The 25,152-nt window shown below is 40.5% G+C and overlaps 1 protein-coding gene across 1 annotated transcript in view; it reads left to right on the forward strand.

Annotated features, from left to right (window-relative positions):
* The window catches only part of SORCS1 (sortilin related VPS10 domain containing receptor 1), a 312,358-nt gene that overhangs the window by 202,863 nt on the left and 84,343 nt on the right, over positions 1-25,152 (forward strand). Inside the window, 2 exon segments of the mRNA XM_050898837.1 lie at positions 5,127-5,200; positions 23,220-23,284. Coding sequence (XP_050754794.1) covers positions 5,127-5,200; positions 23,220-23,284 — 139 coding nt within the window.

Below are 25,152 nucleotides of genomic sequence, written 5' to 3' on the forward strand. Positions count from 1 at the left end.
GAGTCTTGTGAATTATTGAAAACTGTTTTTGAAGCCAGTGTAAAGTGGAAAACTTATGGCAGAACCATTGTTTTGTCTTATCCGACATTTCCAACAGCAGCCACCTTGTTCCAGAGGAAAGTACAAAACTCCTGGATTGCTGTGCTGCTTTGTGGATGAAAACCAAAAGTATTAGAAATAATATGGGAAAATCATCTAATTTCCACCATTCTGAATAGTGGAACCTTTTACTGAAGTATCTGTTATGGGGAAAAATTGGCCTTACACTTATCTGCACTTATAATTTCCTTGTATTTATAATAGCTACTGAAAGCCCCAGCAATCTTTATGTTGTGTAAACACATGCTACAACAGATGATTTCTACTCTAAAGAGCATAAAAATCTGAGTGAAAGGAAGATGTTTAGGAGGTACAATACATGGGCAAACCAAGGAAGAATGAAACAGATCTAGTCAAACGATGGAAGGGGCTAGAGCTCTTTTACAGCTGTGAACTAGCACATGGGTAGATTATGAAAAAATAGAAGTGTTCATTCTATGCAATAGAGGGCAGAAGGGCAAAGAAAGATGCATGGCAGAATGTATCCAGAACCATCCAAAAACCAGAGGGTTTTATGAAGCTAAGATCTTGAGAGCTTTTGGCTTTGGAGAGATTTTTCAGAGGTGAAATAAAGAAAAAAGTAGAGTTCTTTTTCCTCGTTCCCTAGTATACACTTTCCATTCTAGAAGTGATGTTGCAGTCTAGATCAGTTGAGTCAAATAAAATTCCAGTTATTCTTAATGGAAGATTTTGGAAAAACATAATTTTCTCTCCCTACATTTTCTGGAATTTAGTTATTTTTTTATGGTGCAAACTGTCAAACTAAGGTAAATAAACCAATCAGGTTTGACTAATTTCTGTTAAATATTTTACTTTCACTAAGAATTTATACATACAGCTTCTTTGTCTTCATCAAATGCTTTGGTTTTTTAACTACAAACATTTCTAAAATATTTTATTTTTCTTCTGCATTTTCATTGGATTATAGAAAAGTTATCCTTAGTTTACAAACAATATTTTTTTTTTTTTTAAATATCTATATATTAAAGAATGTTTTGGCTATCTCAAATTGAAAATGTTATCAATGAATATAGCACAAAATGAAAAAAAGTTACTCAAGTCTAAAATTAGTGCTGGAAAGATCAGGAAATTAGAAGGGTAAAGAGAAGATTATATGGCAACTGTATCCTGGTGTTACCCAGATATCCCAAAGCATTTTAAGATGAAGCTTATGCTATCACTATAAAATACATGAGTGGCTCTTATGCTTCTCACACAGGTTGGGAAACAAATAACAGAGAGGGTGAGTAGCATACAGATATTGTTTGGTGTAGATAAGGAAAGAAGTTCAGTTTTCAGACGTCAGCTTCCCCTACTCCAGAAGATGGTAGTGTCATGTTGCGAGAAGGCTCTTTCTATAGCTGGGGGATTGTTTTGCAGTTCAGGGGGTTTATTTGAATCCCTGCTCAGCCTCAGAAGGTATTTGTAACCTTGGGACAGCCTTTCCTTTCCCCCTGCATTTCTGTTTTCCCATATAAAAGAGATAGGTGGTAGGTTTCTACTTCACAGAACATTAGGATTTAAAGAAGCAAAACAAAGCAAAGCCAGACTGTTAATGATTGTTAAGTACTCGGGTATTACACAGAAAAATAAATATACAAGAGAAGAGGAAGCAAGAAGAGAATTATTCCCTGATGAACAAGGGTCAAATCTGAGAGATCAATACAAGATTTGTACTTCATAACAGTTTTGTCTCAGTGAAAACAGAAATGTCAGATCACTACTTGGTCCTCAGATGAAAACATACATTGAAATTGTAATAGGTTCCTTTTCTATTTGTGGTTGAAAAAGAAGTGTAGCAATGAACATTACCTAATTTCAGTCTAATAATGAAAATTGTCATCAGATGGCAGTGCTTGCCAAAGAAAATAAAATGTCATCTCTGAAGGGACTGCATGCACGAGTCTGTCACAAGAAGTCCCAGGAGAGAGAGGGCTTTTATAACAACAACAAAATATGATGCTGGGTTTAAAAAAATATCCATACAAGCACTATAATTGCTAAATGGGGAAAAATAATCCCAGCTGTATCATAACTGATACTTGACAAAAACCTAGCCTCCAAATATTTCTTTTTTCCTGATCCAACTAAATAAACTCAGTCTAAAAGGAATGATACTTAGAATAAAATATCTGAAAAAATCCTCACTGCAAACGATTTTTTTTTTCTTTTTGTGGGGGGTGACACATAAGGTGGGGAATTCCCCCTTTGCTAAAGATACATTAGTGCTGCTTGTGCTGCTGTGAGTCAGTAAAGGCTGAGATTGGTGCTGAGATAATAGCAAAGGAGGAAAAACCTTCTAAAGCCTGGTTATTAAAGTGTCTTATCAAAGACAATGAGAGCTTTGGGCATGGGTTCCCAGGGAGCTGATATTTCCCTTTGAGAGCTGTTGCCTTTTCTCACACACTGCCTCCAGCTCACTGGGCACTGGCTTCTAATTTGAGAGGCCAATCCCATTTCCTCCCTTTGAAACAAACTTATAAAGTCTTGCATTTCTCCACTTTTTGCCTGAATCGCATGTCTCATTCAGGGCACACTTTAAGAGAAAGCAGTGCTCCCTGGGTGCTATGCAGCATCACAGCTTCTGTTCTGCTGGGAGAGTTGTTGGATGCTCCAGGTGAACAGCCCCTCTGAAGGGCTGGGCTGAAAGAGCCAGAGGGAAGCTGTGGCACTGGGGCCGTTCAACCGCCTGGCACTGCAGTGGGACTGCAGGCATGGAGGAGGATGCTACACAAGCACAGAGAAAGCTTTTGCAGTCTGTAATTAATTAATTCTGGATACTGTTACTCTCACCAGCAAATTCAGAGAGGGGATAACCTGCTGCAAGGTGTGCTGAGGGAAGCTAGAGAGGGAGTAGGGTGAGAGATACAAAAGGAGGAAAACAAGATTTACTGTGATGATTTCAGCCATCTGAACATCAATATCCCTGGAAAGCTTACATCCTGTATATGCCTGGTCTGGAAACACAGAGGTGTTTGCTGAGTTGTTTGGATTGCTCCCTGTTCTTAATTAAAGGATGATCTGAACTTTATTAGAACTTAAATTGCTGTATGTCAAAGACATATTACTTGGCATAGAAGAAACTACTTTGCCGTGAAAGGGAAAACACTGACATCAGAGAGATAGACTGACAGTAGGTTATTGTTATTATGTTTTTATTTTGCTGCAATTACAAAAGCAGGTCTAGAAATGGATTTTGAATGTGAAGGGGGAAAATACCTCCTGTAACGGTAAAGTTCTTGATTAGGTGACCTCAAAGCACTTTACAAAAGTCATTGTTAAATGTTCCAAAAGATTTTCTTTAATTTTTCAAAAATGAAAGTTTTCCTTAGTTATAGTTAGGATCTCCTAAAGTTTCAAATAAAAATGTATCTGGAATCTTCTACTTAAGGAAAAATAACAGACGCACCACTGAAGTTCTAAAAGTGGATGCATTTCTATCCACAAATCTAAACTGTTTTTCCTTTTCTTACCCTTGTTATCTTCTATCTCCTTTGCCTTCTTCCCTCTCTTCTTTGACAGTGTTCAAGAGAAAGGGAAATGAGAAAAAGAGGTGAATTTTTAGCTTTCATATTTTAAAGTAGATTTCAACATATGCCACTCTACCAAAAAGGTGTTGTAATGAGTTTCTACATGACCTTCCAAGGTTTTACAGTGGGGAAGCTGAGGGATATAGGAGTTTGCATAGGGAATGTAATGCATAATATGAAGTAGATCTCAAGGTTTCTTACATTCCAGTCTCATAATTCTTAAAATACATTCAAATCATCTTTCTGGTCAACCCAAAGCTTTAAAATCAGCTTCTTTCCTTCTCAGTCACTCTCACGGGCATCCATCTTTCTCTTCCCTGCCAATCCACTGCCACTACTCGTTCCAAAAAAAATTTGTCAAGGTTCGCACATGAAGATTCAGATTGTTTGCATTTTATGCAAGATCCCTAAAGTGGTGTCATGAAAAGGCAGATCACAGTTCAGAAAAGGGGTCCAACATCTTCCTTGCCAGAAAAGGGTACTGACCAAGTCTATCAAGCAAGGGAAGGAGGGGAAATAGGATGAATCTGCAAGAAAAGTATAGGGCTGACTGCCTCTCAGTGCTTCCATATGAGAAATTTGGAATTAAATAAAGCAAAAGAAAGACAGAACCCAAGTGATCCTTCTCTCTACTATCCTTCTGAGAATTACCTAATGGCAGCATTTACGGAGAGCAGCTGTTTGTAAGTGCTCTATAACAGTAACATTTGTATATCATTCCACAAAGACATGTCAAAGTATTTATAATACCTGTAACATGCCTTTTTACTGACCTTTCTCAGTCTGGTTTGGTATTTATCATGGAAAGATTTTCTGAAATGATTGATGTATTTGGATATTGTTTGTGTAACCAGACTAGGAGAAGGTGTCACGTTATTTGCAGAAGGACAGGAGCAAAGGGAGAATCGTGGGTTTCCATGGTACAAGTAACTTGTGCTATTTAAACTCATTCGGTCCTGCAAGAGAAGTCTGGACATGTTAGAGCACTTTTTTGGTGCCAGATTGAACAAGCTCTCTAGGGATGGCTACTGGTAACTGGAAAGAGAATGACCTTCTAACATAATATCAAGGAAGGCAACTGTGTATATCTGTTCTCAGAGCTCGGCCAGGATATCAGACTGCCGTGTCATGCTGTACAGTTGGTGTCCACCACAAATTTAAAAAAGTAAAAGGCAACCTTCCGACACTGCATGATTTTTTTACCTGGGAGTGCCACAAAGAGCTAAATGACGAGTTTTCAGTCATGGCAGGTTGTTGGGTGTACCCATACAGTGATCCAGGCAATACCATTTGTGTCCCATGTCACACAGCTCAGTATTGCCTCTGAAAATAAAAGGCACTGCAGATACTTTTCAGCTGCCCCAGGTGTGTCCCTTTGAGACTGAGGGAAGTAAAAGTCCAAGTCACCATCTCAGAAGTGATACAGGCTTCTTCAGATTAATTTCTCTATTATCTTTGTGTTTTACTGTGATTCATGCCTGTTTGTTTTCTCCCCAGTTATTCAGTTCAGTGGAGTTTGGCAGAAGATGGCTGCTTCTTCATGAGGGAGTTGCACCAAACAGGTTCTACTGGTAAGAGCAAAAACCTCCTCCTCATTTCCTAGGCACAGCTTCCCCATATGTACAGAGATGTTGAAATGGGGGCTTGAAGGTAATGTGGCTGAATGCAATCTGCACTGCTGATTTGTTGAGATTAATTTAGAACTGGTATAAAAGGGGCATTATTCCTCCTGTTATGTGTTTATACACCACTTGAAAATGGGGTCCTTGACCTAAGGATGATGCACAACTGAAATATACTGAATAACAGTCTGAAGAAAGCATTGATTGGGGAGGGGAGAGTTCTGCAATTTCCTGTGAATATTTTGAATTCGAACGCAACTGTTCAGCATAAGCTTGTTTGCTTTTGCACCAAATACAAAGAAGAGATCAATCTGGTCCTGCTACCAGTGAGGGCCAAAGACTGAAGTCTCCGAGTCTGTCCTGGTTTCGGCTGGGACAGAGTTAACTCTCTTCTTAGTAGCTGGTACAGTGCTGTGTTTTGGATTTAGTGTGAGAATGATGTTGATAACACTCTGATGTTTTAGTTGTTGCTAAGTAGCGCTTATCTTCAGCCAAGGACTTTTCAGTCTCCCATGCTCTGCCAGCAAGCAGGTGTGCAAGAAGCTGGGAGGGAGCAGAGCCGGGGCAGCTGACCCGAACTAGCCAAAGGGGTATTCCATACCATGGAACGTCATGCCCAGTATATAAACTGGGGGGAGTTGGCTGGGAGGCGCGGCTCGCGGCTCAGGAACTAACTGGGCATCGGTCAGCGGGTGGTGAGCAATTGCATTGTGCATCACTGATTTTTTTTTCTTCCCCCCCTTCCTTTTTTGTTATAGTCCTTTTCATTACTATTATTATTATTATTATACTTCATTATTACTATTGTTAGTATTATATTTTACTTTAATTATTAAACTGTTCTTATCTCAACCCACGAGTTTTTCTTTTTTTTTTCTCTTTCCTCCTCCTCACCCCACTGGGAGGGGGAAGGGGAAGCGGCTGCATGGTGCTTAGTTGCTGGCTGGGGTTAAACCATGACAGAGTCTTTGAGGATACTAGCATTTCTGCCACGGGTAACAGTGGACATCTTCCAGTGGCTGGTGTTATGCTTTTAACTGCTGTTAGACCTACTTCAGTCCTTGAAAGTGAGCAAGTTAATGACCATTGAACTAGGCACACACAGTTCTTCATTATGAGCTTAAATCAATCTGCGATATTGCTTCTAAGCAGCAGTGCAAGATTTCCAGTCAGATTTCAAGCTGTGTGAATCAGCCGTGTGTAAGTTCCCCTTGCTGAATCTTTGAATGTCAGTTGGTTACAGCAATGGCAAAATGTTTGCAAATTTGATGCCAAAGTTACCTTAAAGAAGTATCATAGCTCTTTGTCACTGATGCAACCTTAACTCTTTGCTGCATTGACTTATGCTATATAATTTGTATCTAAATTCACTTAGGGCCATAGCCTACATGGTTATGATAGAATCTGAGCGTCTCACAGTTTTTAATATATGAGGTGTCTGCAATGGTTGATTTGACTTCAGATTCAAACACTTCTAGTGGCCACAACCACGGAAAAACAACCCCTGGATGTAGGTCCGAACTTTATTCTGCAGTTCTTCACTACTAGCAAGTTTCTTTGTATTTTGAGTCTCATCTCCTTCAGTTTTAGTCATCACAGATTTACCCAGTGGTTCTGGTGTACTGATTCTCTTCTCATTATTCTGATTGCAGTCAGATCTCTCTGCATTTGCTTTCTGTAGCAATGATTTGCATACCCAGTGTAAAGCTCTGTAACCACGCTTGCAGTAAAATACTTATCTGAAACACCTCCATGCTGTCACGCAATAGCAGTTAGCGTAACTTCGACTTATGTGGAAAAGAAAGCTGAGGAACGAAGGAGACACTGGACTGTTTTCCTGCAAATATGGTTGTCATAGTCTGAATCAAAGATAAGTTTCATTTTTTATGTTTCATTTTACTCCTCTTTTTGCTTACGCTGGTGTAAATCTGTGAGACTTCTCGTCAGCTCTTTATGGAGGCAATAGTCTACCTGTGAGCAGAAGTTGGCTCATGTCCTGTGAATCTGGCATGTAAAAGAGAAGCTTTTGATAAAATAGTCATGAAATCAGGAGGAGCTGAACCGGATGATTAAAATGAGACCCCCATGGTAGCTTCTAAACTATAAGTTTGTGCTAAAACCACAGGTTTTGAACATATCAAGATTCAGGAGTGGTTCAGTCAAATATTTTCTTTTAATTTATGAAAGAAGTAAGAGCTCTAGGTCAAATTTACTTCCAAAGTTGAATTTATATTTGGTCTGCAAAATACCAGAGATTTTGTTTGCTGCGCCTGCTTTTTAATCCTTTCTCAGAACCTGTGTTAGCTGAAGCTTTTGCAAACTAAATTCCATTTTTAACTTAAACTTGTTTTTGTGTGAGCGTCTGTATAGACAGGCACATATATATGTATATCACTCCTATTTCTTTCCTACAGGACTCCTAACAGGGTTTCAAAATGTCAGATGCAAACACACAGCCCCACACATCTCTTGTTTTTTCTGGGCTAATAAAAGCAGAAAGTCCTAGAAATCTGGAGACCCACTCTTTGAGAGATCCAACAAAATTGTACTGACTGAAGAGGGTCAGAGAGCTGGAAAGAATGTCCCTGTTCCTGTATCCCTGTGTCCTGTACTGCATTCCAAATGTTTTGAAGTTTCCCATCATTATTTACAGTAGTGGTTTATTGTGAATTGAGCTGATGGATGCCTGCAATAAGAGTAATAATGAAAATGATCATTTTCCCTTTCCACGGAGCTCAAACTTTGAAGGCCTCTTAGAACCTAACAAATAAGAGAACTCAGGCTTGGAGCTTCAAAGGCAAAGAATAAGTTGAAAAGATGAAAAGATGTTCCAACCACCCATCTAATTCCCTGCAGCCATAAACAAACATGAAACTGCAAGCCTGTATTTTCACCTTGAACAAAATGTCCCTTGCATAGCACACCTCAGTGTAAGCTAGACTGTACTTCAGCTATCAAAAGTAAAAATAATACAACTTATGGAGACAGTGTTGCATCTCATTCTGGCTTATTTATTATGATCATCATCACCTTGGAAAAAAAATACTGCTAGCTGCAATTATATGGACACTGTCTGTCCTCAAAACCATCCATAGTAGAAAGCAGAGCTGTGCATGTGTAATTGAGAACATGTACACCACAGAGAGCGACACTGGGCTTTTCTATGCATTTCCATTTCTGTGCAGCCAAGTACCTGAGGACAAAATAGGCACTGAAGTGCTGAATCAGAAGGGCGGCCCTTTGCACTCAGAGCATGGCCACTGCTGACTCCCCGTGCAAAAAAAGCAAAAGGGAACTGGGACATAAGAGGGTGCAGATGTACAGTTGAAATCCAAACTTCTACAGCAACATCTCTATAGCCAGTGCTGATGTACAGGTTGGGTAGAGCCTTGCTCAGTGCCCTGTGGTTTGTTTGTTTTTGTTTTTTTAAAATTAATTATTATACATTTTGGCTTGGAAACTACTTCCAGTTATTCTTAAGAGCAGAAATGAATAGTGAAGGAAAATGTCCTGAAGTCACAACTTTTCAAGGAAAGCAGACTGTGGGAATACTCTCTCCTGTTCCTGGTGCTTTCTCTAAATCAAATGGTTTTGAAAGGATCAACCAAGGCACAGCTGTATTGTGCAGAGAATGAGGGCTATAGTATCTGTGGAGAATGAGGGCTATGTTCTGATATCTAAGGAAGGCTGAGTAGTTGCTTTAATACAGACTGCTTCCAGGACTATCTAAACTCGGACTTTTCAGGAAGACACCGGGACAGATCAGGAAGACACAAAGCAAAGCCCTTGGCATCAGGCCTTCTTGAGGCTGCATTTACTTAACGCTGCTTCTTTTGACAGGGAAGGAACATCTGGAAGACTTTAAAAAATTTTAAACGTATTTGAATGGTTGATGAAAGCAAATATTCATTTTCCTGATTGCTCACTGATATTTTAATTGCCATTTTGCTCTGTCACGTGGTCTTGTAAATAGTTTGTGGGTCACTCTAAGTCTTGTGAATAAACACCACTGAGCTTGCAAGTTTTAGTCTTGAGAAGGCTCTGCCTGCAAATGCTGTCAGAGAAACTGTAGTCTTTTTTACAGCTGCATTTCTTATATCTGTTTCCAAGAGAATTTTCTTTTTTATTCGCTTATTTTTGGCTGCTCTGTAAAACACCCCCTCCTACTACCACCCCAGAGAAATTTAAACCCCTGAAGAACAACATTAAAGCAATCTGCTGATGCCTACTGCATAACTCTGAGAAAACACTCTGTGTAGAGACAACTCAGCTCCTTGTAGCTCATATGTGTTTTGTATTCTTGTATCCTCTGTTTTATTAAGAGGAGTCATTAACATGAAAATAAAATCTTTGTTTATTCAGAGCTCCTCTGTTCCCCCTTTTCATTCTTCCACCTGCAGCTCTAAGTGATGCCCTGACATCCACACTTGTGATGAAAGAGATTGTAATGTCACTCTGTGGAGGAAGAAATCAGATGGGGGACGAGCAGATAAACTCAAACGTTTAAAATGAGAGGCGACTGGAGTTTTCTTATCTTAAAAAAAAAAAAAAAAAAAAAAAAGAGGGAAAAAGGATCTGTAATTCTCTACCTCATTAAAAGGTTGTAGGGACACATTTGTGTCCCCCTGCCCTAAAGCTGGGCAGGCTTTAGTGATGGGCTACTGTAAAACTGACACCTCTAATAATTGCTGTAATTCGGGTATTTTATCACATATCTGTTTGCATAATCCCGGTATGTAAAAGTGCTATACTGAAGAAAGCATAATCCATTCAGAGAGTCAACTGTATGTTATGTGTCTGATGGAAACATAAAAGAATCCACACTGCATACAACCCCAAGGCACTGCAGTTCTGCACTGTATCAGCAATTTTCATGTTTTTTATTATTTCTCTGGCAGGTTCTTGAGATTATGCTGTTAAATGTACTGTGACAGAAAAACGCATGGAAGTTATCAAGGTGCTTAGTAATTCTGGAACTGTACTCTATGAAAATACCCTAATTACTAGGAAGGAGTATTCTAAGCAATATTAGTTGATCAGGGTAATACAGAAACAGCAACTTAATATACATGGATTATTGCTGATAGCACAGTGTTTACTAATGTAGTTGGCATTAGAGGAAGAGAATACAGTAGATGCTAGTTAGAAGAGTTGGATAAATGCTGTATCTAAATACTTCTGAGTTTATTTTTGTGATACTTTGTGATTTTCAGCATACATTCCTATGGTGGAATTTTGCTAGCAAAGACACTGGTTTGTAGTGAATAAAAATGTGAACACAATTGGCGGATCAGTCATATTGGGAATTTACTTTTTTTCTTGATTTTTTAAAGTGGTCCAGTCATCTAGTCGAAGTTCAATAGTGATACCTTGTGACTTGCAAATCCAAACATTCATGACCAGTAGCAGCAAAAAAAACTAGTCAAAGTGCATATAGTTCAATATGGCCAAAATATATATGCAGAAATTGCTCATTAAAAGCTAGATTTTTATTCTGGTCCTCAGATCAAGTCATGCCTTCAACCAGAAATTATTTTCTGAAAGTCAGTAAGTTAAAATATCACAATTAGAGCTGGCCCTGAAAAAATAAAAATAAAAGGTTAAAAAGCTTATTAAAATGTCTGCAAAATGTAATGTTTTTTTAAATCAAAATGAGACATTTTTCTGAGAAGATTCTCAACTAATTCTCATCATAACCTAACCATGAAGAACTTGGGGGTGGGGGGGGATGGGGGGGGGGAGAAGTAAAGCCAAACAATAGAAGTGTCTTAAAAACTAGCATAAAATGAACAATAGAAAAGCCCAACTAGTAAATTATAGCATCAAGTTATAATCATTAACTGTATCAGTGCTATTGAATTATTTTTTTTTACTGATTTGGGTATTGCACCCAGACAAGCAAATAGGAGAAATACGAAAGAAATACCACTCCATACTTCAAGAAGATCAGAGAGCTTTAATGGTGAGAGGGATGGAGCACCTCTCCTATGAAGAAAGGCTGGGAGAGTTGGGGTTGTTCAGCCTGGAGAAGAGAAGGCTCCGGGGAGACCTTATTGCGGCCTCTCAGTACTTAAAGGGGGCTTACAATAAAAATGGAGAGACTCTACTGGTGCAGGGACTGTAGTCACAGCACAAGGGGTAACAGTTCTAAACTGAAAGAGGGTAGATTTATATTAGATATAAGGAAGAAATTCTTTACTATGAGGGTGGTGAAACACTTTCCCAGAGAAGCTGTGGATGCCCCATCCCTGGAAGTGTTCAAGGTCAGGATAGATGGGGCTTTGAACAACCAGATGTAGTGAAAGATGTCCCTGCCCATGGCAGGGGGTTGGACTAGATCATCTTTAAACATCCATTCCAACCCAAATCATTCTATGATTCTAAGATGACTGTCTTAATTAGACAAAAAATACAGCTCAGGGCTTTCATGCACTATATAGGTGTAACAGGCTGATTAGAAGTAAAAACATATCATAGTATATCTCATTTCCAGTAGGGTCATGTGTCCATGATGTTAATGATTCCCTGAAGAAATTACAGGAGATATGTCAGTGTGGTAAGAGGTGTTGCTATGTCTCCACTCTGTCTCGTTTTGTTCTGAGTATAAGAAGGAGAAGAAAATGGATGCAAACATTGTAAAAAAACAGTCAAGCAACCTTTCCCCTCAAACAATACAAAGATATGCACACACACTGAAAGGGAGAAAAAGATAAACTGGTAAGCAGCTGGGAGGACAGATGAGTAGACAGGGCTATATTTGTGTTTCTTCTATGAGCAATGGCAAAGAAAGTTAATCTTCAGAGTAGAATTATAGAGTATATATCTTTTCTTTTCCAGAGGAGGCTAAAGACTGTATTTTAAAAGCTCTGACTGTGTTCATTGGAGCAGCTGAAAGAGCTGAAAATCAAGGGAAAAAAGTGTCAAAGCCCTGTTAAAAACTTCATTATATTCAAACAGTTGAAGGAAGCCGGGCGAACTGTCCCAGTGTTCTTGTCAGATCTTGGCTTGGTGAGATTTGCACACCTACCCAGGTGGGCTGAGGCAATTTAAATGGCACAGTATCTGGGCTGTTTACAAATGATGCTGTGTAGTGCTGAACAAGACCTTTTAATCACTGCAGGGCAACTGCTGGAGGCTGACGGGGAAGATGCCAATCAAAGGGCATTGTGACAGCCTGTCCAGAAAATCATCCGCTTGATCTAACACACAAGCCATACCCGATGAGTTGAAGTGTACTAGAAATTTAATTAAAAATATGTATATTTCATAGCTTACATATGGTGGAGATGGGTACTTGCCAGAGGGGCATATCACAGAGGGACCCATGACAGTTTTCCAGAGATCTGAATTAAGCAACTGACTGATGGGGAATAGCAAGAGTAGTGAATTTTGCTTGATTTCCATCTTTTTTTTTTTTTTTTTCTGAGTTGAACACCACACATTTGCTTCTAGTTGAAGTTTGGCTTTGGGAGAAAGTCAGACTGAAGGTCCGAGCCTCTATAACACAGGCTGCTATTACCTTGCTAATGTTTTTAGGCAGCTTCATGTCTGTCAGCCTAAAGATACAGATGAGCTGCAGGCAAGCAACACTGCCAGGGACCAGAGTGAAGAGCAAATCTGCAACCGTGCCTTTCCTTGGCCCTTACCATACTGCTGCTGCTAACATTACTGATGGTGAGTAACATACATTAGAGCACTTTGTCACCATTCAGTGCCCCTGACATTTACCATTTTCTCACCAGAAAGTTCAGTGTTACATCCTGCCCAGCCAGAGTGCAAGGAAGCATACTCTCAGTTGGCAGCGTTCACTAAAGATCCCACTGGCTTTTCAATGGATTTAGTGAAAACCTCTGCTTACAGTTCTCAGACAGCTGGACCCTGATGCCACTCTATCTTTTTGGTACAAATGAAGGCTGAAATCTCTCAGATTTATCTTGGGAATTAGGATTTTATTCCTGTCTGGCTTCCAGAGATACAAACTCGCCAGCCCCATGTGGGTCAGTGAGGACAGAAAAAAGACATGCAGCATCCTCTTTCTGTTGCTGTTAAAAGGTCATTTATACACTTTGGATTTATGATAAGTTTTAGTTCTTAAGAAACTGAGATCCTAAATACATATCTTTCTTCCTTCGACAAGGCCGAGAAAATTGCCCAAAGTCACACAGCAGAGGTTGATAGCCCTCTGGTCCCAGTAGTCTCTTGAGAGAACTTGTTACTCATAACCAAATCAAGATTTGTCAGAGCAAATTATAACTCCTCAGTCCTAAATCCTTACTTTGGCAGAGTTCCACCATGTGAGAGAAAAAGTGTTCTCAACCCTATTTGATTATCATGGGGACTCTAAAGATGGGGGTAAAATAGTAACTTGAATGTTCGTCTCAAAGTCATAACTGAATAGAACCTTGACCATTTACCTGACTCTGCCCCCTTCCTCCCCTTAGAGTCTTGTCCTCCAGTTGTGAATAGGGAGAAGAGGTATATTCACCTGAATAAGCCTTTTGGGACTGAGAGGCTCCAGTCTGATTGATGCATAGGTTAGTGTGTTTTGGTTTTCCTAATTCAGCTGATTTATCTTAAAAAATCATCCAGAGATACTTTATAAATGAGTACAGGCTCCCACAAGCTTCAGCTTCTCTCCCATCATCCACTTCCCCTTGTTAAAGATCTGCAGAAGTAGGCAGGCATCCATAGACCAGGTTCAAAATCTTGATTTGGGGGTTACTCAGTAGCAGAAGCCTGCAATGCTACACAGGACCCTGGAACACGTCAGTCTTCAACGGTCATTGGACTAAGAAGCTGATTTCTCCGTATGCACCTATAAAGGGCAGCCCTTGAGAGGGTGAGGCAGTTGCATAGTAAAGTTAGCAGTGGATTTGTCTAGATCTATGTCAGGAAGTTTTCACTGCTATTTTCTGTTGTATGTTTAATGAGCAGCATACTGTGTTACCAGAGTTAACTTCCCACTCTTGCTGTAAATGACTTTCTGGTCTCCGCCGGAGCTTACTGACTGGGCCACAGCACTACAAGGTGCCAGAAACATGTGTCTTAACACAGTAGGAAACTGTGATCCTATTAGACTGTACCAGCAGAGAAGCAGTAAATCAGGTAGGTTTGGTCCATTATATCAGGGAGCTCAGTTCAGAGGCTATAACTAGAGGGTACCTTCCTCCTTCTCTCCCTTCAAGCCAATATGATGTCTTAAGTTTCCTGCAATATATGAAAAAGAGATGTAGGACAGGACAACTATCTTAAAATCAGGTTCTAACCCTGGTAACTGGATTTTATCCACTTAGTTTAGATCCTCATTTTAAGACATTCCTCCCACCCAGCATTACCAGCAATAGATATCTACCTCCCTGAGAATTCACATTAGAATCCATCTATTTCAGAGTTTTAGCCAAGTTTCCTCTCTGGAGCTTCCCACAGATAGCTGTGGTGTTACTGCAGCGGGGGAGAAGGCTTGGTTTGCTACTGTCCTCGAAGCTGTGGGGTATGTGGACGTCATGGGGGGGAAGTCTGTGGATAATCCCGCTCTAGGGTTGTAAAAAATGATGGTGAGAGTAGAAGTGACTCCCCATGGCCTGGAAATCACACTACTGCCCCCATTTACCTACTCATCTATTTTAGAGTTAGCAGCAACAGCCACCTGTTTTTCTGGGTCAGTGTGGTGAGGTAGCACAAGTAGGAGAAGTTGGGCTTTACTCACTGCACTGCTATTTTCCATCAGTTCTAGAGAAAAGGTGGTAAACTGAGTAAAGCATACCATAGGATGGATTTGGCCCAGTGGCTGCCAGTTGAATTGCACAAAACTATATCATTTCATCTAATTGGACAATGTGGGAAAGAACAGTGCAGAGATGTAGCAGGGAAAATCTAATTAGATTATTGTCAGGGGAGATTTATTGGCCAGATATAAAGAAATTAAGTGCTGATTTATGCCTGTCTGGAATCTGGCCCTTTGTTTCTAAAACATGTCAGGAGAATATGGTTAAGAGATGTTAAAGCTAGAAAACAATCTTTAAAGTATGTTCCAGGAATAGTAAAATCTGTAAAATTTCACATAATAGGGACTGAACTGAAGAAACCACAAGAACTCCCTCCCACACTAAGCTCCCTGGGGCAGATTCACTGACCTCTGCAAGCAAAAAAGGAACAGAGAGTATCTGCAAAGTCCTCATGGAGTCAATATAGTAGTAAAAGAAAAAGGAGCCTGGAGGACTATCAGGCTCTGTTTTTGTCTCTGCCACATAATAACTGTGTGATCTTGGTCAAAACAATGAGGTCCCTGTGCTCTTGACTAATCAGTGGAGTTTATCTATAAAGCGGAGAACAAAAATTTTCCTCAACCCCTATTTCTAACTTGGTCTGCTGGTCTTGTACTTTTCCATAGGTCTTGAACAAATCAGTAGCATGCAGGGAAGGTTACTTAAAGGTTGATTGTCAAGTACTTTTGTATCTTTGGACAAAAAGCTCCCTATTCAGTGCTACATGTTACTATTTTTATGAATGGCAATTAGGATTTAGAGTGTTATAGAAACATCAGTGGAACCAAAAAATTGATGCTACTGAGGACTCCATGAACGTCATCCCTGTTGCTGTTTTCATTCTGTCCTTTAAAACAAAAACAAAAACCTACCATTCACTAAGTTGGAATAAGCTGTCAATTTTTTAACATGAAGTGGCAGGATGTGTCCCTGAGGCAGTGGGGGAGCTGGTTTTGCATTGGCAAGATTTACGATAAGGGATTTGCATGAGTGCTAAGGCTAAAGGAAGATAAATCCCCAAAGGCAAATTCTACCAATAATTGAATTACAAAGCCATTATCATGTGCCGAACAGAGCAACTTTATAGCTCTATTGTGACAGGATAAAGCTTATTAGAATATTTATGTTCATAGGACAACTTTGGCATAAGGATTTCTGAAAGTATGTTCTCTCTTCCACCTGTCTGTTGCAACTAATTAATCTTTCTGTGTAATGCAGTATATGTGGAGAATGAAGGTGTGCTCAAAGTGTGGCTGGGAAGAAGGAATGCTGAAGGTCAGGAGACGTCTCAAAATAAATAACACGTTAAACACGAAGTCATCTGTAGAATGCAACTAGAGTCTAATGTCCAGAAAGAGAATCAGGACAGGTTGCAGGAAGGGGAAGAGAGGGCACAGAGGCAAATGAGCATCTTTAATGATGAGGGGTCAAACTGGATTTTCCAAGTGATGTGTTACTTTTCTGTTTGGTATTGCATTGCAGCCACTTCTAACCTACTCTGAGTCAGTGTCAATAAGCTCAAAATGGCCAGAACTGTGTGGATCTCATTCCACCCACCTTAGCAGAGTCATGCTGTTATCTGTCATTTATCTGCAATCCTTTGCTGCATGAACAAATCATACCTGTTTCCCCCCAAAAGAAGGTGAAGGATGGTCATAGGAGTCCTGATTCTGCACTTGTTCATTTCCTCTGAGATGTGGGAAAGCTGCATAACATCTCTGTCCCCATATAAAGAATGAATGACATTCGCACTGGTTCTGTCTGTGAAAAGGGCATAGCAGCATTTCTGTTCTTCCAGCCTTTCATTCTGGGCCATTTGCATTGAAGATTCTGTAAAATAACATTGTCTTTTATTGCTTAGCTTAAAAGACCTTTGATCTTGGCTGCTGTGAGCGTGTATGATACAAGGAATACATATGAAAAGTTTGCCATCAAGTTTCTTGTGCATGTAGTCCCAGATATGGCGTGACTGTGTCTGAAGTCAGGTATCCAAAACCAAAGGCACCCAAAGCTACTTTCCAGAATGCACAAACACTTGAGGTGGAGCCCTTATTATCCGGTGCTTCGAGTTCTTTGTTTATGAAAAATGGTAATTTGAAATTAAGTACACCAAGTGGAAGCTTTTGCTATCTTCACAATGATGCCTTTTTGCGGTTCTGAGTGGTCTGACTGCCTTGCAAGCCTCATCAGTTCCCAGCATCCATAAACAATGGCTTTTGTCCCTAGAAGTGAAAAAAGATAGAAGAGGTGGAAACCCCAGGATAACAGGGTCTCTATTGAATTTCCTTGGCTCAGAAGAGCTAACAGGCCAAGGAAGCCAAGATTTTAGAAATGTTTCAGACAGAGAGATGGCAAGGGGTTGGTCACTACAGAAATATGCCAGCTAGCATTTACTGTGCAATGGGCAGTGCCAGGCTGCTTTTGTTTAGTTCAGCCTAGTTCTGAACCAGAGGATGATTCGGGGTCTTTTTCCTGTGCTGCTTCTCACGGTGGATGTAGAATCTGCATTCAGAGCAATTACTGCGCTGCAGCCAGTGATATCGATTTGTGAAGCTCTCAAGTGCAGATGACTACTTAGCGGGCTTGATGGTGATTAAAATTTTAGGAAGCAGCTTTGTAATAGGACTGTGGGGGTCCTACATTTTTCATGTGAGCATCTTCTGCATGAAGGCAGTGGAGTCACTACCTTGCACTCCCCTGGGCTTTTTTAAATCCTCATTTTCCCAAAAGATTTTTTTTGTCTTTTTTTTTTTCCTCTTTTCCTTTTTCTTTTTTCAAAATATCCAGACAATTATACCGACAAAACACAAAAAGCTAACCGCAAAAATACAATAGGCACCATTCAGCAGAAAGTGTTGCAAGCATATCTCTGCTGTACTGAAGTTTCAGGGAGTATTACAGAAAGCCTGAGATTAAAGTGACAGACAAAGGGCATGCTGGCATTTTACCATAAAGTGAAAACATAGACCGTGGCTGCAGGTTGACCCTGGCTGGATGCCAGGTGCCCACCAAAGCCGCTCTATCACTCCCCTCCTCAGCTGGACAGGGGAGAGAAAATATAACAATCGGCTTGTGGATCGAGATAAGGACAGGGAGATCACTCAGCAGTTACTGTCATGGGCAAAACAGACTTGACTGGGGAAAAAAAAAATTAATTTATTACCAATCAAATCAGAGTAGGATAATGAGAAATAAAACCAAATCTTAAAAACACCTTCCCCCCACCCCTCCCTTCTTCCTGGTGTTAACTTTACTCCCCATTTTCTCTATCTCCTCCACCCGAGCGCACAGGGGAACGGGGAATGGGGGTTGCGGTCAGTTCATCACACGTCGTTTCTGCCACTCCTTCCTCCTCAGGGGGAGGACTCCTCACACTCTTCCCCTGCTCCACCATGGGGTCCCTCTCACGGGAGACAGTCCTCCACGAACTTCTCCAACGTGAGTCCTTCCCATGGGCTGCAGGTCTTCACGAACTGCTCCAACATGGGTCCCTTCCACAGGGCGCAGTCCTTCAGGAACAGCCTGCTCCAGCGTGGGTCCCCCACGGGGTCACAAGCCCTGCCAGCAAACCTGCTCCAGCCTGGGCTCCTCTCTCTCCATGGGCCCACAGGTCCTGCCAGGAGCCTGCTCCAGTGCAGACTTCCCATGGGGCCACAGCCTCCTTCAGGCATATCCACCTGCTCTGGCATGGGGTCCTCCACGGCTGCAGGTGGATATCTGCTCCACCATGGACCTCCATGGGCTGCAGGGGGACAGCCTGCCTCACCATGGTCTTCACCACGGGCTGCAGGGGAATCTCTGCTCCAGCGCCTGGAGCACCTCCTCCTCCTCCTTCTTCACTGACCTTGGTGTCTGCGGAGTTGTTCCTCTCACATCTTCTCACTCCTCTCTCCGGCTGCAATTGCTACTGTGCAGTAACTTTTTCCCTTTCTTAAATATGTTATCCCAGAGGTGCTACCACCATCGCTGATTGGCTCGGCCTTGGCTGGCGACAGGTCCGTCTTGGAGCTGGCTGGCATTGGCTCCATCAGACATAGGAAAAGCTGCTGGCATCATCTCACAGAAGCCACCCCTGTAGCGCCCCCCACTACCAAAACCTTGCCACGCAAACCCAATACAGCAAGAAGAAAAGTTTGTGGATATATGAGTGATTGGTCTTTGGGAACAGATGCTGAAAGGGAAGAATAGAATTCAGAAATATGAGAAGAAAGTGCTGCTGGCATAGCTAACAAAAGTTGCTCAGAATAGGGCATGGCAAAGTTTTGGACTGCTGTTTATTTTTAGAGAAATTTCTGAGAGAAATCAGCCACTGAGTGGGTCCCAGAGTGTTGTTCATCCGTACCCCTGTTCTTTGCAGGGTGCTTGGTTTATAAACTATCAAATGTGCAACATTTTCCCTTCTTTAGCTTGTGCAGTGTACATGGACCAGGTTGCATTGACCATGTGCACAAAAGATAATGAAGTAGAGCGGGCAATTGTACCAAGTTAGAAACACTGAGTTTGAGGCTTTGGTGTTATCTAGGGCAAATCCAGCATGTAGTTTCCTTCTTCCATGTGTGAAGCTTGTATTTATTGATCACTTTAGTTTTGGTATAAGAACCTTCAAATCCAGTCATCAGTCAGGACTGGACTTTCTTTGTAATCAGTTAGGTTTGTTCATTTTGTTTCATACTGATGCCATGGGCTTAACACTGTTACTTAATAATACTCAGTCTTGTAGAAGTACATTGTCCTCCTCAGCTTCTAAGGATGATCCTTTTTTCCCCCAACCAAATGAAAAAGCCAAGAAAACCCACTAATAGCGTAGCTGCATGTTTGGTAGTGTTGTGATAGATCTGGTTGACATACTAAAAATTTAAGATTTCTGATGTATATTCCACAGTTCCTAACACCTGGTTTCCACTAGATGCTTTAAGAACTGATTGTCCTATGCATGTAAAAGGATATGTCTATCTTCCTACAAAGTGCATATTCTCAGGTGCAGTGGAACCAAGAACATGATATTTATCTCCTGTGTATGCTCACTGTGGTCAATGTTGCATTTCTGAATGTCTCCTAGGCTTTTACATGCCATATAGTAAATAATAAAGCTGAGGTAAGCTATATAAAACATTACTCTCTCAGAGAGAAGGCAGCCTAGGACATGCTCTTTCCCCTTTACTTACAATCCATACTTTATCTGTAATTCATGTCTTTAAATGTAGGTAATAAACATATTTCAGGTCTGTTGTGTTACTGGCTTTGGGACCTTTATGTGATCACAAGTGGGTGTCTGTAGTGTAGGTGTCCAGACATCTTATATTCAATGGAGAGAAACAGCCCTTTCTAGGATAGAGTTTGTCTTCTCATGAAGTCATATCTGACACCGTTCAGATGAACCACAGTGCAAACCTGCCTGTTTCTCCTCACTGTCTGCAAAAAGAGTTGAGTGTGATTAGCTCAGAGTTAAATATCTATAGTGTATAACTGGATAAGATGAATATTACTCTATGTGGCTTTTCAGGCGGTATGGAGGGATGTATAGAGAAATATCACAGGGATACCATGGAACAAGACAGCATGATACAAGAAAATGTGACATTAAAAAAGTCCTGGTCAGTAAGCTCTCAGCAGAATCCAGATGGGAGTGATATGTTTCTGGAGGTCAGCTGTGTACAGCTTATATTGATTTGAGCAGATATGTATTTGTATTTTGCCTGTCCTTTGCAACTGATTGTTCATGTTATCATTTAATATTATGGGCCTGACTGTGACCTTCTGCTGTCACAAGTAAATTAAGCCTATTATATATCAAAGCTATGGAATGTGTGTTTTCTAAGGTAGGAAGAAAGATCTAGCAGATAGGAAGACCTGGATATGGTTCTTGCCTCTACCTCAGATGTCCTGTTTGAATTTAGGAATTCCCTTAGATTCTTTGCACCTTAGTTTTCATCTTCGTTTGTCACCACATTTCTAATTTGCAGGTGTTAGGAGATTTCAAAAGGAAAGAAGCCCTTGAGCAGACAAATAATGTTTATCACCAGTCATGTTTCAGTCATCCTTGTTCTGGACATCCTTGGGACAATTGATGGCTTAATTCTACCTTGAGTCGAAGCTTCTACAGTCCCAATACTGGCTGTCATAGTGTGAGACTAAGTAATATGCAGGTCACTACAGCTGTAGCCTTCTAACTTTCAGGGCTTAGTGGGTCCAGATATTTATATGCTGCTTTTAAGACATGTAAAAGTTTGATGTAAATTATGGCTCATATCACAAGTGAAAACAACAGTGACAATCCCATCCTATCCATCCATGAGACATCTCATTCTCAATTAGATGTCTTTGCCTGAGAAGATGCAATAGAGGTGTTTCTTGGGGTCAGAATAGCACTGTGAGGAGGAAACTCACAAGGCATCTGACTGTAGTCTCACAGGCTTTAACTAGGGCAACAAGTTCTTTGCTGGATGAATACCTTTGTTGCGTGTCTCTGAAGAGACAAAGTGTCCAAATCCGTGGAATATAATCCTTGTTTCTTTGGAGAGTTCACATCCCCATGGGGCTGTGTGAGGTCAGGAGGAGGAATGCACTGACAAAGCTGTACTGTGTCTTCTGCAATAGCCCAGTTCCAGGTGTGCTTAAAGCCCGCTTGAATAAACAAGAATAAAGAGGAGATATGCCAAATTACAAGCTTAGTCCTTCTGCAGTTTTTTAGGGCTGTCACTGGCATCTGTCTATCTTGAACTGAATTGTAACTACCAGACCCAGCATTTTGGCCCTAAATCTGCTGATGATAGCAGGTAAAGGAAAAATGCCCTAGGAAGGTACTCCCTTCCCACCCCCTTGGTGTCAATTATCAGGAAGCAGATTTTAAATGGAAGTTGAATGTTTCGGAGAAAAAGACCTTGCCATAAATGTTATTAAAAATGGAGAAGAGGTGGAAGCAATTCTGGCTCAGAGTCTTTTCTGAAACTTCTAGTCCCCAGCAAAGGAGAACAAAAAAATCCAACCCTTTTCTAGCTAGAGAATTGTTACAGATTTTGTCAAGCAAAGCTAAGGATTAATCAAGACACAAATAGTCTTGTTATTGTTAACATTTTTATAATGGTTATTAGTTAATGCGCATGATGATTAAGGGCTGGAGCTGCCTCTGATTGCAGTCAGTGGGAACTGAATTAAGGTCTAAATCACTGTTTGAACCTCACTCTTCATTTCCTGAAAAATAATGAGGCTTTGAACAGAACAGCATCTAATTTGTCTGTCACGGGAAATGAATGTTTCTCTTCGCTCATGCATCTACTAACTTGGAGGTCAGGCAGCTAACAAGAAACTGGTTGTTTAACCCTTAGCTTTAATCTAGGATTATGACTTGGACGATAGGACCAAGACCAGAAACAAGGCTGATTGTCAGAGATGCTTCTGAGGCTGCTGTACAATGGGATTGGCATGTACTTGCAGTCAGTACTGCTGTAATTCAGACTGTTTATCAAACCACTGGCCATTTGGACTGTCCCAGGGAGTTGTTGAGGCCAGCAGTGCCAGTCCAGTGGAACGTCAACAATGGAAGCAAAGCTTGAGTCCATAAACCCCTGATTTGCAGTGCTCAATGTCTTTATGTTGTTGCTTGTTAATTCAGAGTGAAAAAACAGTCATTTTCTGAGTCAATCTGACATTTCTTTTGTTAATGGGAAACTGTTTTTATTAGATCAGAAGTGATAAAATGTCTCAGGATGAAATGGGTTTTTAAAATTTCTTAATTAATGAGGAATTATTGATCATTAAGAGTGTCAATTAAGCAAATGTGCATAAAATGTCCAATATAAAGGAACAGCTATAATTAGTATGATGGCAAATGCTATTATCCCATCAATTAAAGTCTTCTGTATCCCACCCAGAACTGAAATGCATCCTTCTGACCAAATCAGGAGACACATCAAAATGTCAGGTGCCAACAAGAACAGAAATGAGTCTCCAGGTGGAAAGAAGTGAAGGGGTCAGAAATAAAGAACTCACAAGTACAATGGCATTGATGCCATAAAATGGTAGAATTTCTTTCAATTTTTCAAGTTTATTTTAGGGAAAACTCCAAAATGCTTTCAAAATTATCAGCTCTTACTTGTGAGTATGAGTTTAGGTCCAGCTAAACAGGATGTCCTGTGGAATTAGTATCTCAGACATTCATGGTATCTGTTGTTTTTAATGCCTTTGTATCAATCTGTCTTTTACAGGTCTATGATGGGGTCTGGTAGAGAGCCTGATCTCGTGCACCTGGAGGCAAAGACAGTGGACGGTCGTAAGTACATCAGCTTCCAAATATTGTTGTATTCTGGACTGCCCTCATGTTTTTGAACCACACAATATCATGATGGAAATCTGACTTCTCTTTAGTGATTCACTCATTTAATATGAGGGGTTTGACTGTTCCAAGGCAGGTCTGTCAGAAGAGAATTCTTACCAGCAAGGCAAAAAGTTGGGATTAACAGGCTGTGAAAGGAGCTGAGAACATGGTAAGGAAGAATAGGTGATAAGCAGTAATTGGAGTTAGTATATACAGCACTTTTCTTTCTTCTTACGTGATTTTTCTTCATGGGAACATGGCACTGGAGAAAAGTTCCTGGGTCACAGAGTCTACCTGCTGTTGTTTCACACAGTACATCGTATCACCTTGTTCATAGCTTTACAGTTTTAACAGACCAGGGATACTCTGCCTTAGGTACTACCTTTGAAAAGACCTAATTTCTCTTGCATTAGAAACCTTTTAATGACCAGCCTAAGTGTATTCTTCACTGTTATTGCTTGTCCTGTCATTGTCCTTCACTTTCATCAGCTCCTCTCCCTCCCTGCTTTGCCTTTTGAGGTGTTTTTCTCCATTCCAGGAGCCTTCTTTACCTGCAACTCCAAAATATTTTCCTAATTGGCTGTAAATTCTCAGTTACCCTAAGCCACCCGCTGGCCTTTTCTCCTCACACCCATGCTTCCTCAAGGTTTATCTTTGAGCTCCACTGCCTTTGCAGATCTTCCTCCATGGATTTCTTTTCCACAACACTGGATTGCCTCAGTCAGGCATCACACTGAAAGCCTGGCTGCCATAGATCTCGTCGTTGTAATTCCATATTGTTTCCTCTGTAAATAGCAGCTACAAGCAGATTTTTACCATTTGCAATATATAAGTATTAATGATGCAGTCAATTAATTCCTTTAAAAATGGATAAAATTCTCCCCTGAATTGTACCCCAAATGCAGTGGTGTTACTTAAAATGTGTATTTTGTCATCAGAAACTTAAAAACTGTCTGAAAGGTAACTGTAAGGTAATCAGTTTTTTAGCTCACTGAAATTTAGCATGAAAGAGAATTTTTTGGAAGATGAATTTTGAAAAGAAACAGTTGCAATAGAAACCATAAAGTTTTAAAGGTCTTTCCATTTCAAGATATGCAAGATTAGTAAAAGTGAAAGAATGTATTATCTCTATTTCTTATCATTTGTGATCTCTGATTATTATTTCTCCTCTCAATTTCACTTACCTGAACATGGCAGCAAGGCTGGGAACATGAGGCTTTCTACTTCTCGGGACATGCTAAATGAGAATGAAATATTCTAACAGGACAGTGTCTATTTCAGCACAAAATATTACTGCTGTAAGGCATTAAGAATTTGAGGTCATTGAGATGAAGCACTACAACTGATGTTTAAGGAGCTATATTCTGGTGATGCTTTTGAGGGATGTTCAGCTCACAGTGGGCAGAGAAAATGCCATGCTTCAAATGCCTTGAATGGTCTTGTTTGAGTTCTTAGGCTGTAATAAGAACATTTTGCACAGCTATAGCACATTTCTGCAAAAGACTTCTTGAGTGCTTAACAAATTAGTAAACTTTATTACAGCTCTTAAGGTGGAAACCAAAAAACAGGTAGATGAAACTGGCCTCACTGAGGAATCAGGCATATTAGTAAAGCATTATGGAATAACAAATTATTGCTCGTCAGCTGAGCTCTAGTAACTGATTCTGTGCACTTATATTGGCTTAGTTGTGAGGCAGCACAACTTAAGTTTTTCTGTTTAGGCAGTGACAGAACTACTAAAGTAAATGTAGCGGTGACGTCAAACCTTCAGCCAGTGGTGACCCCTCTTGCAAACCAGTCATTCGGATGAAACTTCTGCTCAT

This window comes from Gymnogyps californianus, chromosome 6, assembly GCF_018139145.2.
Source record: "Gymnogyps californianus isolate 813 chromosome 6, ASM1813914v2, whole genome shotgun sequence".
Taxonomy (NCBI): Eukaryota; Metazoa; Chordata; class Aves; order Accipitriformes; family Cathartidae; genus Gymnogyps; species Gymnogyps californianus.